The 15794-nt window shown below is 46.5% G+C and overlaps 1 protein-coding gene across 3 annotated transcripts; it reads left to right on the forward strand.

Moving 5' to 3' along the window:
* Positions 9476–15646, forward strand: LOC110392215 (interleukin-15 receptor subunit alpha-like). Of its 3 annotated transcripts, none has more exons than XM_021384271.1 (8): positions 9476–9565; positions 10228–12236; positions 12342–12413; positions 12937–13089; positions 13250–13279; positions 13550–13607; positions 13712–14028; positions 14516–15646. In XM_021384271.1, exons 2-7 carry the CDS (start codon positions 11939–11941, stop codon positions 13821–13823), a joined length of 723 nt encoding a protein of 240 aa, XP_021239946.1. In that variant the 5' UTR covers positions 9476–9565; positions 10228–11938; the 3' UTR covers positions 13824–14028; positions 14516–15646. The 3 variants fall into 3 exon arrangements, with proteins under 3 accessions (XP_021239946.1, XP_021239948.1, XP_021239947.1); XM_021384272.1 differs by lacking the exon at positions 9476–9565 and having other exon boundaries at positions 10238–10469; positions 12045–12236; XM_021384273.1 differs by lacking the exons at positions 9476–9565; positions 12342–12413 and having other exon boundaries at positions 10157–12236.

The following is a 15794-nucleotide window of genomic DNA, read 5'->3' on the forward strand; positions in this document are numbered from 1 at the left end:
TTATTGAGTAGAATGTGAAAGAGGGAGAGGGATGGAGATGTTGCACAAGGACCAAGCATCCCACTTGGAGATACAGACATCCACTAGATGTCTTTCCTCAACCTCTAAACTTCCATGTTTAGACTCTTGTTATCTCTGTTTTGCAGTGTAGGAATATGATAGCATGATGTGCTACCAGCCATGAAGGAGGTAAAGGCTCTAAGATTTTTTGACATCATCTCTTAGGCAACGGAATAGGAATGGAATAAGATTGGAGTGGGATAGGATTGGAATGGATCGGTTTGCTTGCTTGTTTCATTTTTGTTTGTTTGTTAAGCCAGCATGTGTTTTTTTCCATGTTCTCTGCACTTGGCTGCTAACAGCCAACTTAGTTGCACAACCAAGGTGATAGTGCAAAGGCAAAACAAACAGCAAAGATGTGCTGGGAATGTCTTTTCCTGGCAGCATCACTAAAATGTCTCAACTTCGACCCTACAGAATCTTCTGCTGTGGGTTTGTTGTGTACTGTTTAAGTGAGGAGCATTCCAAAACCCACATCCTCTTCCCACTCCTAGCTACTTGCTCCAGATGGTTCCCAGCGGAAAACATTTGTAAACAAATTTCTTCTCAAAGTCAAACTTTTCTTCACATTTTATCAACATAGTTCATGAAGATCTTTATTTCATCACAATTTCTTGATTTCTGCTTATAGTGCTATCTGCTTACCTTTACATGGGATTTTTCACAGAAAGGACGTTATCAAGGTCATTGTTCAGTAACACACTGATATTTACACTTAACCATAGTTCTTTTTTGGGTTGCTGAGGTGCAGCCAGTTCTGAGCCAGAAGGTTAGGAAATTTTGGACAAGACACAAAGAGTGGAGTGGCCATTTCTGACATGTCCAACTCAAATACTCCATTGGCAGTAGGGCCAGCTGCTGAAATACTACTTCTTTTTCCTGAAGAATTTCCGGATAATAAGTTCAAATCTTATTGTTTTCCAATAGCAAAGTAAATAGACTGGAGTGATGGATGAGTTACTATTTTTTTTTTCCTAGAATGGCAAAATCCACAAGAAGAAAACAAGCTAAAAACGGTCACGATTACCGCTGATTGACATCTTCAGTTATCTGCTTTTCCTTTCCCATGCTTTATCTTTCACTTTTCAGGCCATCCTCGACATCTCCAATTGAGATAATTTAGTTGTGTTTATTAAGTATGAAGAATGATTGCTAGTGCTGTAAAATAAACAGCATGATGAAGAGCCTCAAACTCTGATTACTGTGACCACTAAAGTGATTCAGAAAGTTTGTTCCATCAGAAACCTCAGCACCGTTTACATTTCTTTTGGCAGATGGATGAAGGTGCTTGCTACATTCAAAAACCCAATGGCTTTTATCATTTGAGCCCCCTCAGGCTGTTTAGAAGTTTCTAAAACCTCACTAAACAACATGCATCTTCAAATGTTTGATCTGGATGAGAAATGCAGAGCTGGCATTTGGCAAAACTTTTATTCCACATTGCAGCTGTTCTCCAGCCTGGCACAACTTCAAGGGAAGATACAACTCTTCATGAGAAAGACAATTGGCCCCAAGGATTTTTTCCCCTCTGGACATGGGAGAGAAGCATGGCTACTTGACACGTTGCCCCCAGTGCTTGCAGCCAAGCTAGAGGCACCACGCCGAGCAATCATCAACAGCATGAAGTTCAGTGCCGGACATGGGTACAGATGGAGACGAGTGGATGGAGAGTAGCTCAGAAGGAAGGAACCTGCATTTGAGGTGCATGGCCATCTGGCCAAAAGCGGGGAGATTTCTTTACCATGAGGATAGTCAAACACTGGAACAGGTACTTCTAGTGAGATGATTGATGCCCCATGCCCATCAGTGTTCAAGAGGCTAATGCCCTCAGTGACATGCTTTCACTCTTGATCAGCCCTGAAGTGGTCAGGCAGTTGAACTCAATGATCTTTGTAGATCCTTTCTATCTGAACTACTCTACTCCTACTCCTACTCCTATTCTGTAGTTCCATTCTGTTCTGTTCTGTTCTATTCTATTCTATTCCTTTCCATTTCTGTTCCCATTCTCATTCCCATTCCTATTCCACTCCTATTCCACTCCATTCCTACACTATTCCTGTTCCTATTCCTGTTTCTTTTTCATCCCTATTCCATTCTATTCCTATTTTATTCCTATTTCTTTTCCATTCCATTCCTATTCCATTCCTTTTCTGTTCCACTACTGTTACCACTACAGAGGGTATGCCCAAGGCCATGCAGTAACCACGGGGCCATCAACATCCCTGTGTCACCTGCTACAGCTCTGGTGCTGGAGTCTCTGCCCACAGTATTAATTAGCATGGGCAAATACGGAGCTTTATTAAAAATATATTGTCATTTGATGTATACGGCAAGTGCAGGCAAGGTGTGTGGATGGCTGCTGACTGCAGGGCAGAATCAATCTTCCTGAACATTGGGTGTCTTAGAATAAAGCATCTTGTCTGGGCTTCATTTATAACAGAAAGGAGAATGTAGTTTCATGAGGCAATTGATGTACGCATGCCAAATAAAGGGTTGTAATCGTTGTGCTAGGCCTCACATGGAATGACATGCACCTACAACAAAGATAGAAACAAGTCTGAGGAACACTCCCATTTGTCGGCTTATATTTAAAAGAAATTCACAGTCGGAAAATGTTCCAATCAAAACTTTCCATTCGTTTATTTTCGTTCTCCCCAGGCTGTGATTCAGCAATTATTAACCTCAGAGCTGTGCACTGCTCCGTTATCAGCACTACCAGTGCTATCTGAACGAAGGGTGAATAAACGTTTCTTTCGCTAGCACCACTGCTTTGCTCTTATTCCCTTTGCTAGCTGGGAGTAACTAACAACACCCAATCCTGGCACAGGAGCTACTAACACATGGAGATCCAACGTCATTTTTAGAACCAACTTAAATCAACACACTGGGCTTATACTGAGTCATACAGTTGCAGTAGGCTTCGATTCAGTTCAGATATTTTTAAGCTAGATTTTTCTCACCATTAAACCACAACCTTAGAAACTGTCTTTTTCTTTGTGAAAGAACATTAGAACTGCTCAAGCTTAAGATATGTGATGCTGCAATTTTCCTCTGGATAATACTTTGCGTCTCCTTAAAAAAAACAAACAATTCTGATCTTCAACCAATTACTAAACTGGGATGTTTTCCTCACATTCCCGTTCCCAAACCCTCTCCCCTTTCTTTTGCCATCCCCACCGCCAAACAACAGCTTCTCTGCCCATGAAAATAAACAAATTGCCACCCCACTTCACCATTTTTGTGTTCAGATTTTTCTTCTTCTGGCCTCTCTCCATAGCCACCATCATTCCTTTTCTTGTGTTGATTGGCAACTCTGCCCATGGCATGGGGGTTGGAACTAGATGATCTTTAAGGACCCTTCCAACCCAACCATTCTGTTGTTCTGTGATCTCTGAGGTCCCTTCCAACCCAATCATTCTATTGTTCTATGACCTTGGAGGTCCCTTCCAAACCAACCATTCTATTGTTCTATGAAATCTTCCTATCCCCGTGACTAACCTCTCTTTTAGTCCTTTCCACTATTCTCCTTTGACCACTGCACCATCTCAGCTACCCAAGAGCAAACCTCCTGTCCTCCTATGTGCTGTGGTCCCCTTCCAACACCTTCATAGTCTTCCTATACACTCTTACATTTAAACCACTTTTCTAATTGTTTGTGGCTTCCTATTTTTTAGAGTGCTGCTTTAAAGAATGAGGAGAATCAGAGGAAAAAAAAATGGTTTCCAGACTTCTCCATGATAGGTGTTCCTTCCAACAGGGTGTTGTAGTGACACACAGAGTCAGCTGGGATGCAGCCAGAAGAGCTAAGCATAATGCACTACAGCTGCTCTTATTAGCACAGCAGGACCACAGAGCTTAGTTTCATAATCCAATGACCCAATTAACCAGCTGGAGGGAGAACATCTGTGAATCTGTTTGAAAAGGACCGGCTTGAGCTGTTTGCCTTCAGCTGGGGCTGTTTGAGCTGTGTCATGTATGTGTTTATCTGGTTGGATATCCCAGGCACTGTCATGGATCAATTCTGAAGTGCTGTGCTGCTACTGATTCCTCAGGATGAGGTTCCTTCCAACCAAAGCCATTCTATGATCCACAAGAAATACGATGACCTGGTTTTTTGGTTACATATCTGCCTGTCTGGATTGCTTTCTTAGTTGTTCCTTATGTCTGAGCATCCAGAGTTGCTACCCTCTCCATTCTCTTGAGTTTGCATCATCTGGATAATACGATGTCAGGTAATGCCATCACGTTTTGCTTTTGAGTCACGTAATGAAGGCAGACAGATTACACTTAGAGTATTTCTGATTCTCCTTTCTCACGCAACCCAGCAAAGGCAAGTCAAGAACAAGATGTATTCCTTCAGCAGAAAGTTTCAACTGTTTCTTATGTATGATAAATTTATACAAACCCTTGTACTGCATTTATTTTCATGTGATTGTATACAACCTTCTGTTGGGGAAAATTCAAGTGGTGGATGCACGGACCAAATGAATTGCAATAATACTTCTGAGCAGCATAAACATGCAGAACAAGAAGGACTCTTTGTTCTCTGGGGCCACTTCAGCCTTCTGATTTTTCTTTGCGAATGAGCTGTAGAGGAAGTTGGACTCGATGATCTCTGTGGGTCCCTTCCAATTTGGGTTATTCCACAGGGCAATTTTTTGCTGGGAATGTCTAAATCCGAAGAAAGAATGTTGAAGCATTCAATGTTGCGCATGGAATTAAACCCAAAAGGAATGATAGAATCACAGAATCATTAAGGTTGGAAAAGACCACTAAGATCATCAAGTCCATCCCCAACCCATCCCCACCATGCCCACTGAACCATGTCCCTAAGTGCCACACTTCCAAGTACAGATTCACAAAAAACGAGTTGAGTCCGGGACTTTTCTGTTATTTTCAGGAATTCTTGTAATTCTTTTTCTGAAACTCTGAACTTCATCTCTGAACTTAGTTCATTAACATGATTTTGCTGTTTCAAGCCAAAGTCTATACTCCAAACACTTTGTTCCTGTGGTGCAAGAGAGTGTCTTAAGTTCATCATCTTCCAGGACAGCATTCCTCAGTTAAAAGTACTCAAAAAGACATGGTCAGTGCAATCTGTCTCCCAGTTAAATCCCTTTTTACCTACAGTTCTGCATGATCTCACTTAGCAATATATATTTATTATTGAAGCTGTTACACACGGAATAAAACCCATAAGGTTGTGGCTGCTCACTAGTTTTGAGGAACACTGGGATTTGCTTAATCCTCTCCAGGACGGTACGATGCAGAAAGGGTAAATATAAACCCAACATATGAAATGTAATAGTTGGATTAAAGAGCGAGCTCTGAAAATAGGGTGTTGAGTAACAACCTCTAAATAGCTAACTTGGAGTGTTCCACAGGCTCTGGCTCTGTAATGAGCTCTTTCACTTGATAGCTTATGGAGGGCAATAAAAGCTTATGCAAGCCTCTAGCTGAAGTGCTACAGCCTCGTGTTCCATCATAGAATAATAGAGTCATTAAGGCTGGAAAGACCAATAAGATCATCCAGTCCATCCCCTTGTGACCACTCAGACTAATCAATGTGATTGTGGTTGGCTGTTCCATTGTAAGTCTTTCATTCCCCCCAGGACTCTGATATGGTAGCACAAATTCAAGTTTTGTGACTGAAACCTGTGTTTTCTTTGAGAAAAGGTTGCAACGCTTATCATGAATAACTTTAGAAAGGGAGAATTCCAGGAATCCCAGGGGATAAAACCCCAAGCAACCCTGAGACAGAAACCCCATTTGTGGTCTCATAGGTACTTTCCCAAACAAAATGGAAACAAAGCTGAATTTCCAAAAAATCCCAGCGGAGATCCCCACCGAGCCATGCAGCGCCAGGTCTTCCTCTTCTCCTGAAGGATTCCTCAGCAGTGAAGTCATGCTGAACTCCAGCATGGAGCAATTCTTCTCATCCAGATCAGGAGCAGCTTTGGGAAAGGTAGGATGCTTTCCTGTGATGTTACAGGCTCACACCCTCCTGCTTGGCTGTGATGGGGGTATTCCTCTGGGCAGCGAAACCCATTTGTATGAATTCTGCCAACATTCAGCCAGGAATACCAAGTTTTTAAGATGCATCAACATAAATGCATAAATCCTATAACAAATGAATGTGGGTTTCATGCGGTGTATTTTAGCTCCTAGCAGAAAATGGTCTTTCCTACAATGCTAATCATTGTGTTGTCATTGATGCTGGCTTCTTCTTTCTCCTCCTCCTCAACATGCTTCTATGATTCTACATTCTGCTCTTCCTCACCTCAGTCACCACCATCACCATCCTTCAGCTCCTCATCATCAGCTTCATCTTTCTTTTGCTCCTTCTGCTCCTCTTCCTCACCCACATCACCCTCGTAACCATCATCTCCCTTCTCCTCACCACCACCACGGTCCTCCTCCTCTTCTCTCTCCTCGTTCATCACCATCACCACCACCACCACCCTCCTCGTCCTCTTCCTCTCTCTCCTCCTTCATCATCACTATCACTACCACTCTCCTCCTCCTCTTCCCATCTTTCATCTTCATCACAACAACCATCACCATCCTCCTCTTCTTCTCCATCATCTTCATCATCATCACTACCACCCCCTCCTCTTCCTCCTCTTCTTCATCATCACCACCACCACCACCCTCCTCCTCCTCCTCCTCCTCCTCCTCCTCATCATCATCATCATCATCATCATCACCATCACCATCACCATCACCATCACCACCACCATCACCATCACCACCATCACCATCACCATCACCATCACCATCACCATCACCATCACCATCACCATCACCATCACCATCACCATCACCATCACCATCACCCTCCTTCCCCTCTTCTTCTCCTTCATCATCAAATTTAGCATATTAAGTCACTTGTAGCACCCATAGGATTAAGTTATCTTGCATTTATACATGCCTGGGTAGAAGTACTGTCAGGTAACCCCATTTAGCACCATCTCACAGGTGTGGGTCATGCTGACTTCTGCCACTTCAGACCTCACACCTGCATTGCACATTTGCTGCCTTAATTGGGTGTAACTACAGCATGACTAATCGTCATCGTGGCACCAGAAAATCAACTCCTTCTTTCATTAGAGAGGCTCAATAGTATTGTCACTGCCATATGGCAAAATTATAAGCATTGTAATCACTTCCTGGAAAAGAAAACAACTGAATATATATATATTTTTAAAGTGGCTTATTGTGAATTTTTTCCAGGTGTCACTGCTTTGGAAGAGAAGGGGTATATGCTAAAATGAGATAAGATAAAATTAAATCAATTAAATCGATTTGATGGGAAATCAGCCCAGTGTGCCAATCTGATCTGTACAAAGTGTTTCTAGAAACTTTTGGTGCTTACTACCATCGGATACGCCATCTATTCCTCATTAATGACCTCAAATATTCCCCAAAGGTTAGGGCGTTGAATGATGATCTCAAATTCCCAGTGGTGATACGCACTCAGTGCAGGAACATGTAGCTCAGAATTTCTAAGTAATGAAATAATTCCTGGATGAACGCCCCAAAAAACTACAAAAGCAGATTTGTTGTCCCTTCATAAACAACAATTTGGGTTGATTTTAGCTGGAAAATATACCCAATGGGGTATTTTTACCCCCCAAAAAGAAAGCTGCTCGGCATCCTGGAACAAGCAGTGCATCTCCAAAGACATAGAATCATGGATGCATCACTAGTCCTGGTCTGAATCCAGCTTTTCTTACCCCAAAATCTTCAGCGTAAGAGTCGTAGTCAACAGTACAGTCTTACTCCATCCAAGGAGAAACAAATAAACACCAGCTGCAAAACACAATAGAGTCATCAGATGAGGCAAAATACTCATCAACTATTTATGTCTGACCTTCCCCAAAGGCAAGAAAGCCTGAAAATTGCTTTTCAGATGCTACCAAAGACAGCCCTTATGTTTTTAGGGGTGGTGAAGCCCTTTGAAAATACAAAATGTGAGCTCAGCCCCAGGCTATCTCCATAACCCATGGTTAGGGATGCTCTAGGGTAACACTGTTGTCTTGGTGGGTAGGGCAAAGTGAGAAGGATCCTTTAATGCCTTGTGTGGCGTTCAGCACACAAAGAGCTTCCTTACGGTAGATTGATGCCCAAAATTGAACTCTGGTAGCTCTGATTTTTTTTAGAAAAGCCTCCTATGGGAAATAAGACATTCCCAAGCAGTGCGTTTTTCCAGCTTGTTTAATAGAAACCCTCCTATGTTGCTCACATTATCCAATAAAGTTTTCATAGCTACATGGTTTGTTTTTATAAGCATTACCAAAAATAGCCCTTCAGGATCAGTTACGAAAATATTGTTTTAGGGTTTTTTTTTGAATGGGTGCTTTCAGAGGAAGGGTGAAAATTTCTCAAGCCAGAAGGATCTCCCATACCAAATCCCAGCATTGTTACCCTCAACTATTTATTGCTGGTGGACTCTAACCCACTGATTGTTCTTCATAACACTCATGCGAAATCCTGACCTGACCAGAGTTCACAGGTTAAAGACTGTGTTCAGTCCACAGTGGAGTGCCTTTAAACACGGAGCTTCAGGAGATCTCAGATCTCACTTAATTAGCGTGTAATTGGTACAGCATTTTGATCTGCAGGACCCTGAATATTTCTGGCAGCGAATCTTGGGGATATAAAACCAGTTATCAAAATTTCCAGTCTTGTGTATTGCTCTTTGTGAAATATATTTGGAAGGGTTTAATAATTGAGCTACTGGTTGGTAACACGATACTATGCCACCATAGCGGTCGTCAAATGTTAATAATTTAGCTGCTTCCCATGAAGGATTTCTCGTTGGACATTAAAAGTTATCCTTCAAATACCCTCCCCTTTGGTAGTTATAAAGATGTTCTTGCCAATATTCACCTGGCAAGACGGAGTGAGTTGTGGTCAGTGGAAAAGGACTTGGAGGCACACAAAGCATGGAGCCATGAGATCTTCTGGGGAGGATTTCTTGTATGGACATCTTCCAGGACCTTGGATCATGGCTTCATTTCCAGTTTGGCACCAGGAGACTCCAGCTCCAGCCTCTGACATCTGCATCCATGAGGTCTTCCACCCAACCCAACCCCAACACAATCCAGCCCGACCCAATGTAACCCAGCCCACTCCAACCCAGTGCAACCCAACCAAAGAGAGTTTTTATTGAGAGTTTGGTATGAGAGTTACCCAACCAGAGTATTAGAGGTTTTTGGCATTGGATCCAACCAGATTCCCCAGGGCACCAGGGGAATTGCATTGCTCCATGGTACCCCATTTCCCTTGGGCAGCCCATCCCCAGGCTAAAGACTTCATCATTCCCTACTAGGAACTGCATCCCCCCCCCAGTTACTGCATCACAGTGGTACTGCATCCATCCCCGGGTTCTGCATTCCACTTTTGGTACTGCATCCCATCCCAAGCACCACATCCCATCCTGGGTACCACATCCTCCCCTTCCTGGGTATTCCATCCATCCCAATATTACATTTCCTCTGAGGTAATGCATCCCCTGATGCCTCATCCCACCTGAATCCATCTTGTCTGGTCTAGACTTTGGATTTAGGCAAGACTTTCACCTTTTGTGCTAGAGATCTTTGTGTTGCCTTTTGTCCCAAGCGAATGTGAAACTCTTCCCTCTTCCCAGCTACATACCTGATAACACTGGGTCAATGTATTTCCCATCAGTATGACATCCCATCTCCCACCCTTTTCCATTGCATCTCTACTTTGGATATCACATCCTCCTCACACAACACACTATTGCATCCTCTGGGAGTAATGCATCTCCCTCCAGCATTGCATCCCCTTTGGGTACTGCATCCCTCGAGTTTGGCATCCTCCCCACTTCGGATGCAGCATCTCCACTTTCAGTATTACATTCAGTATTTGGGTACCGCATCGCTCTTACATCCTCCCCCCTTTGGGTATTGCATTCCCCTCGAGTTTTGCATCTTTCCCCTCTGTGGGTATCGCATCCTCCCTTTCGGCACCACATTCTTCCTCTCGAATTTAACATCTTTGGGTCCTTTGGGTACTTCATTCCCCTCTGGTTACCGCACCCCTTTCGGGTCTCGCATCCCCTTCGCCTCCCCCAGACTTCCACCACCCTTCTCCGCCTTTCCCTCCTCCCCCCGTCCCCTCCCTCCCCATGCCCTATAGGACGCCGTGTCCCCACCGATCACCCCGCGCTGAAACCGAAAGCGAAAGAGGAAAGGAGGAAAGGAGGAGTTCAGTAAGTAGCAAGGCCATGGCCGGCGGCAGATCGCGGTTTGGAGGCGGCGTGGAACCCCTCGGGGAGCGCTGAGCCCCCAAGCCCGGCCCGGGACCACCGCCCATGGATCGGCTGCTGCTGCTCTGCGCTGCTCTCGCCCTATTGCTGCCCCATAGCGCCTCCGACAGCGGTAAGCAGAGCGTTGCCGGAGTTCCCGGCTTGCCGCTGGGGGTGTCCGCGTCCCATTCGTGCTCCCACGGCTGTCCGCGATTTCCTCGTGGGTAGTGGAGTGGGGATCCACGCTGCGCGCTGGGGAGGGGGTTCCCCGCATGGCTGTGCTTCACATAGGAGCTCCACGTTCCCCTCGTGGGGCCCGTACTGCACCCACGCGTGAACAGGATGCTCTCGTGGTGTCCATGGGATGCCCACAGTGCACCTCAATTGCCCCCCACCGGGTACCTGCAGCAGTCCCCCAGCAGCATCCGTGGAAGCTGGGGGTGATTTTAGGATCCAAGTGCTGCACCACAGACAGATAAGGACCCATATGATCCCAGTACTGCACTGTGAGCCCATAAGGACCCATAGGATCTGGATGCTGCACCATGAACCCATACGGAACCTCAGGACATGCATCTCAATGGGATTTCCCCAAACAGACCCCCAGGAGATGCATCTCAATGAGATTTTGTGCTGTGTGTTTCCCATATGGACCGCCAGGAGATTCATCTTAATGGGATTTCCCCATATGGACCCCCAGCAGTTGCATCTCAATGGGATTTTGCACTGCGTGTTTCCCATACAGGCCCCCCCAGATCTTTCCATGAGATTTGGAAAGTTTTCGTGGAAGTGCAGGAAATAAAGCTGGATGACCTCCAAAAAATCTCTGGCATAGCTTTAATGCTCCTTTTTGATGCCGAATCTGCAATATGGTGGAAAATGAGAGTGTTCTGTAGTGCTAGAAAATGACCTCAGCAGCAAGCCAAGCGCAGACAAGCATTCCCTGAAGGCATTGTGCCTTGCCCTGCAAATGACATTCCCAGCAGCAGTGATGCAGCTGGGATCATGATTTGGGGCAGAAAGCACCACTATGGGCTAACTGTGACTATGCATTCCCATAGGTGGGATTCTCTGGTGTCTAATAGCGGTTGTGCATCCATCCCCTTAGAGAGGATTTTCCATTGTCTAATTGTGGTTTTATCTCATGTGTAATAGGGACTTCCTGCTGTTGGGAAGGGTGTGGGATACCCATGTGACAGCGCCTGGATGTACCCTTTGGCTTCTCCCAGCTCCTGGCTCAATGTCCACTGGCCATCACCAGCGCACATCATAGTGCTGTGGTGCTGCTGTCAGTGGGATGTGGCATGCCAATGGGTTGGAGGGCATCTGGGAGCAGGTGGGAATGCCAAGAAGTGGCTCCTGTCCCCACCATGCTTCCATTCCTGTCCCCACTGCCATCGTGCTTTCATCCCTATTGCGATTCTGTCCCCATTGCCATCATGTTCCCGTCCCCATCGCCAGCATGCTCCTGTCCCTGCCATTCTCCTGTCCATGGGCTGGCCATAACTGCAGCTTCTCCTGGTGGCCATAACTTCTGCAACTCCTGGTGCTCGAGAGCCCACACATCACGGAACCGCAGAATCATAGAACCGATAGGGACGCATGAGGACCACCGAGTCCAAATCCTGGCTCCACGTAGGACCGCTCAAAATCCAGGCAGCTCTGACATTCCCGTTGTCCTCTCCCTTTGTATTTCCCCCCTCTGTAGCAGTGCGATGCGGCCGCCCCAAGGACGTGGCCAACGCGTTCATCGACGCGGGCGACGCGGTGCTGCTCCACACCAGCCTGCGCTACACCTGCAAGCTGGGCTACAAGCGCAAAGCCGGCACCTCCACCCTCATCCAGTGTGTCCTTGACCATGGCAAGCCCGTCTGGACGTCCACTGAGCTGCAGTGCATCCGTAAGTACTCGCTCGTGTCCTCAGGGATGGGATGCGATGGGGATGGGGTGAAGGAGGACGTAGGGTGGCAATGCTGTTGATGGTCTTTGTTGTGTCTACTCAAAGGGGACCCAGCTCTACCTCTGCAAACCCTCAGCCCTGAGCTCCTGACCATGAGGACAGGAGATGAGGACAGAGGTGAGGAAGTGGTGAATGTGGCAAAAACTCAACCATTGTGGTGTGGGAAGCAAAATAGTTCGACTGCATGATTGAATAGAATTAGAGTCATGGAACTGTAGAATCATTAAGGTTGGAAAATACACTAAGGTCTGGTCCAACTGTCAACCCATCACCACCATGCCCACTAAGGCGTGTCCCTAAAGAGAATCATAGAATCATTAAGGTTGGGAAATACCTCTAAGACCATCCAGTCCAACCGCCAACCCATCCCCACCATGCCCACTAAACTATGTCCCTAAATAGTATCACAGAGTCATTAAGGTTAGAAAAGACCTCCAACACCATCCAGTCCAACTGCCAACCCATCCCCACCATGCCCACTAAGCCATGTCCCTAACTACCACATCTACCCTTTTCTCAACCATGTGAAATTATCCCATTTCAAAGCAGTTGGGATGTATCACCCTTGCCACGTCCTAATTAAAACATTGTGCAGTGCCCAGAGTGTGCTGCCCCAAATTAAAAGGTTTTACATCCACAGGAACCACCACCACTCCAGCAGCAGCACCTGTGCCATCACCAGAGACATCCATGGCACCGGCAATGCCCGAACCACCAGAGATGCCCACACCAGGAGAGGGGACAGCCCTGAGGACAACCCCACTGCCCACCAACCCCGAAGACCACGCTGCAGGTGGAGAGAGAATGCACTGTGTTTCCATCACCAAATACTCTTTTTCAATACCTTTTTCCCCTTCTCTCCAACCTTTTAAATAAGGTTCTTCCTGATATTTCTGCCCATTTCCCAGGCTTCCTCAGATAAAAATCTCTATTTCTCTCTTTTTTTTTGGCAGTTTCCACCCAGACCTTGGCCTCTTCCATCGGTAAGCATTGCTGGGTTGATGGTAAGAATGAGCTGCTTTGGTTTTTTTAACCCTAAAAATCACTCTCAGGACTGTGTGAGGTTTATGCCATGATTGAGTGCAACATTTCCAAGAGGGGCAGCATGCAACACCCCAATTTCCTCCCTTGGCAAAGAAGATATCTTGAAAATGCACTGCCAAAGCTGTGTATAATGTAGTTTTGACTCTGTGGAGCTGTTCCCTTGGCCATCCACTGGAAGACGTTCATCATCTGCTTTGCTTCTCCCTTAGGGCTCTCGATTCTGCTCATTGTCAGTGTTGCGGGATTCTGCTACTGGAGGATGAAAATGTAGGTTTGTTGAGCACCATGTGGTCCTTCCACAAGATCCATTGCTTTCCTGAATGCTGGGGAAGACCCTCTGGGCACTGTTGACACTCCCCTCTCATCTGCAGGCATGCGCGGCAGAACTACGTGGTGGCGGTGACGGCCATCCCCATGGTGGCTCCTACCACTGCAGCAGAGAATGATGAGATGTTGCCACCCGGTGACATCCCCACGGGCTGAGCACCCAATGCTGAGCACCTTGGTGTACCTGCCAGCCCGGCCAGCCAGGAGGATGCTTGAAGCTGGGTGCTTCCCCAAGTGGCAGCGGCATGGGGCACATCCCCAAGTCCCCAGCTGCCCTTCGCATGGAGCATCTTCGCTCCGGGGACATGTAGCTGCTCTTCTCAGCCTTAACAAGTGGATGAGATCACTCCGGTGCCTGAAGGTGAGTGGTTATCCTATTGCATGGCTCAATGAGCAACCCAGGGTGGCATGAACGCAATGGAAATCCTAAATGGGAGCCAAAATTAGGGGGAAGTACCCAAGCACAAAGCAGGTCTGGAAAAGTTAACAGTATGGGATGCAAGGGACAGAGCCAGGCCATTAGCAGGACACGCATGGGTGGCCCAAGCCCATAGGATGTGACCATCCTCATGCGGACTAGGTGGCCATGGTCAACGTGGTCCAGGCTGCTTGCCCCAGTAAAGGACATCTGTGGGACAAGGGATGGAGTTTGGGTGCTGGGGTTGAAGTCAGGCTGCCCCACGTAACAACCATTCCTTGGCTAGGAGCAAGGCCAGCTGGACACTAGTCCCATCCTTAGAGCTGCTTTAACCCCAAATACAGAAAGTAGCACTGCTTAGGGTCAATAAACAGAGACCCAGGCGAGTATCCCTCCACTGTACCTTGTCTCCCTTCCTGCTCTCTTCCAGCTATTCACCCACGAACCAGCAACCTCTGGAAAGGGCTCCAGCTCCATCTCCAGTCCAGAGGTCATCTCCTCGTCCACAACTCAGGGATCTGCTGGGGGCAATTTCGGCACCAATGCCAGCTGCTCGCAGGGACACATAGGAGTGATTAGCTACAAACACTACCAGAGCCTGAAGACAAGGACATGGCAACGATATCTGTTGTTATCCACTCACTTCCCCCCCTTGCTACAGAACAGGCGGTTTTGTACTGATGTTTTATATATAAAGGGTATATATTATTATATAAAAATGCACACAGAGTGGCTGATTCTTTAGTTGAGTGTCTTGCCAGCCACGGCAATGGGAAGGACAGTGGGGATGCTGGGACAGACAGGAGCTGGTTTGGAGTGAAATCCATCCCAGCAGCAGCCAGGGCTTGCTGATGGTCTTCTAGGTAGGACTGAACCAGAGGAAAGGAGACGTTCCACGATTCCTCCTCACTGATGGGTATTGTGGATGCCAAGAATTTGCATGGGTAGAAGTTGGCTTTGGACAATGGATTCATGGTTGAATCCAGAGCTGCAGCTCTGGCAATCCACTGCAAACTCTAAATGAGAGCATCGCTACCCTCTAGAAGCAAAGGGTGAAGGCAAGGTGGCCTTCATCATCACCCATCTGGCTCAGGTGGAAGGCAAAAGGGGCTTCATCAGCCAGCTGGAAAGCCAACCCAATGTGTCCCTTCCTCACTTCTCGTCTTTGTGTTTGTGCCACTGCTCTGGACTGTCTGAGCTGGAAAACACAGCGCTTTGCTGTGAGGACACATGATAAACCAAGGTTTCCTATATCCCCAAAGTGCCATGGGATGGTTGAACAAGAGGTGGAAGGGAATGCTGGAGGTCCATGGTCCTATGTCTGCACAGAGCTTTGCAGCTGTATTCAGACTTCCAAGTTTTGAGCAAAGTTATCTGCATGTTTGGATTAGCAGAAAAAGGAAAGTATTTCTGAAGTCACTGCTTGGAAAGCAAAAGGAGAGCCAACAAAATAGCTGCCATTCCATGAATAACAGGATGTGAGAGTTTCCTCCAGCAGACACTGCTCATGGCTCCAGGCTGATGGCCAAGATCATGTCTCTACCTAAATTGGTTTCAGTTTTGATCTATGCATGACGTGGGCTCTGGGACAATAAGCCAAGGTGTTTTATCTCCAAGCAGGCAGCAAAAGCCACCCTCTCATTGACAGGGCCACCATCCTGAAAAATAAATACAACCCAGGAGGACTTCATAACAGGAAAGAAAAAAGG

Source organism: Numida meleagris, chromosome 1 (genome assembly GCF_002078875.1).
Source record: "Numida meleagris isolate 19003 breed g44 Domestic line chromosome 1, NumMel1.0, whole genome shotgun sequence".
Lineage (NCBI taxonomy): Eukaryota > Metazoa > Chordata > Aves > Galliformes > Numididae > Numida > Numida meleagris.

Bases quoted from the DNA above. Each gene is read 5' to 3' on its own strand.
- LOC110392215 (XM_021384271.1), top strand. From the start codon at position 11,939: ATGAGGACCACCGAGTCCAAATCCTGGCTCCACGTAGGACCGCTCAAA. The intron at 12,414-12,936 runs GTGAGGAAGTGG...TTACATCCACAG, and splicing joins GACAGGAGATGAGGACAGAG to GAACCACCACCACTCCAGCA. The intron at 13,280-13,549 runs GTAAGCATTGCT...CTTCTCCCTTAG, and splicing joins GACCTTGGCCTCTTCCATCG to GGCTCTCGATTCTGCTCATT.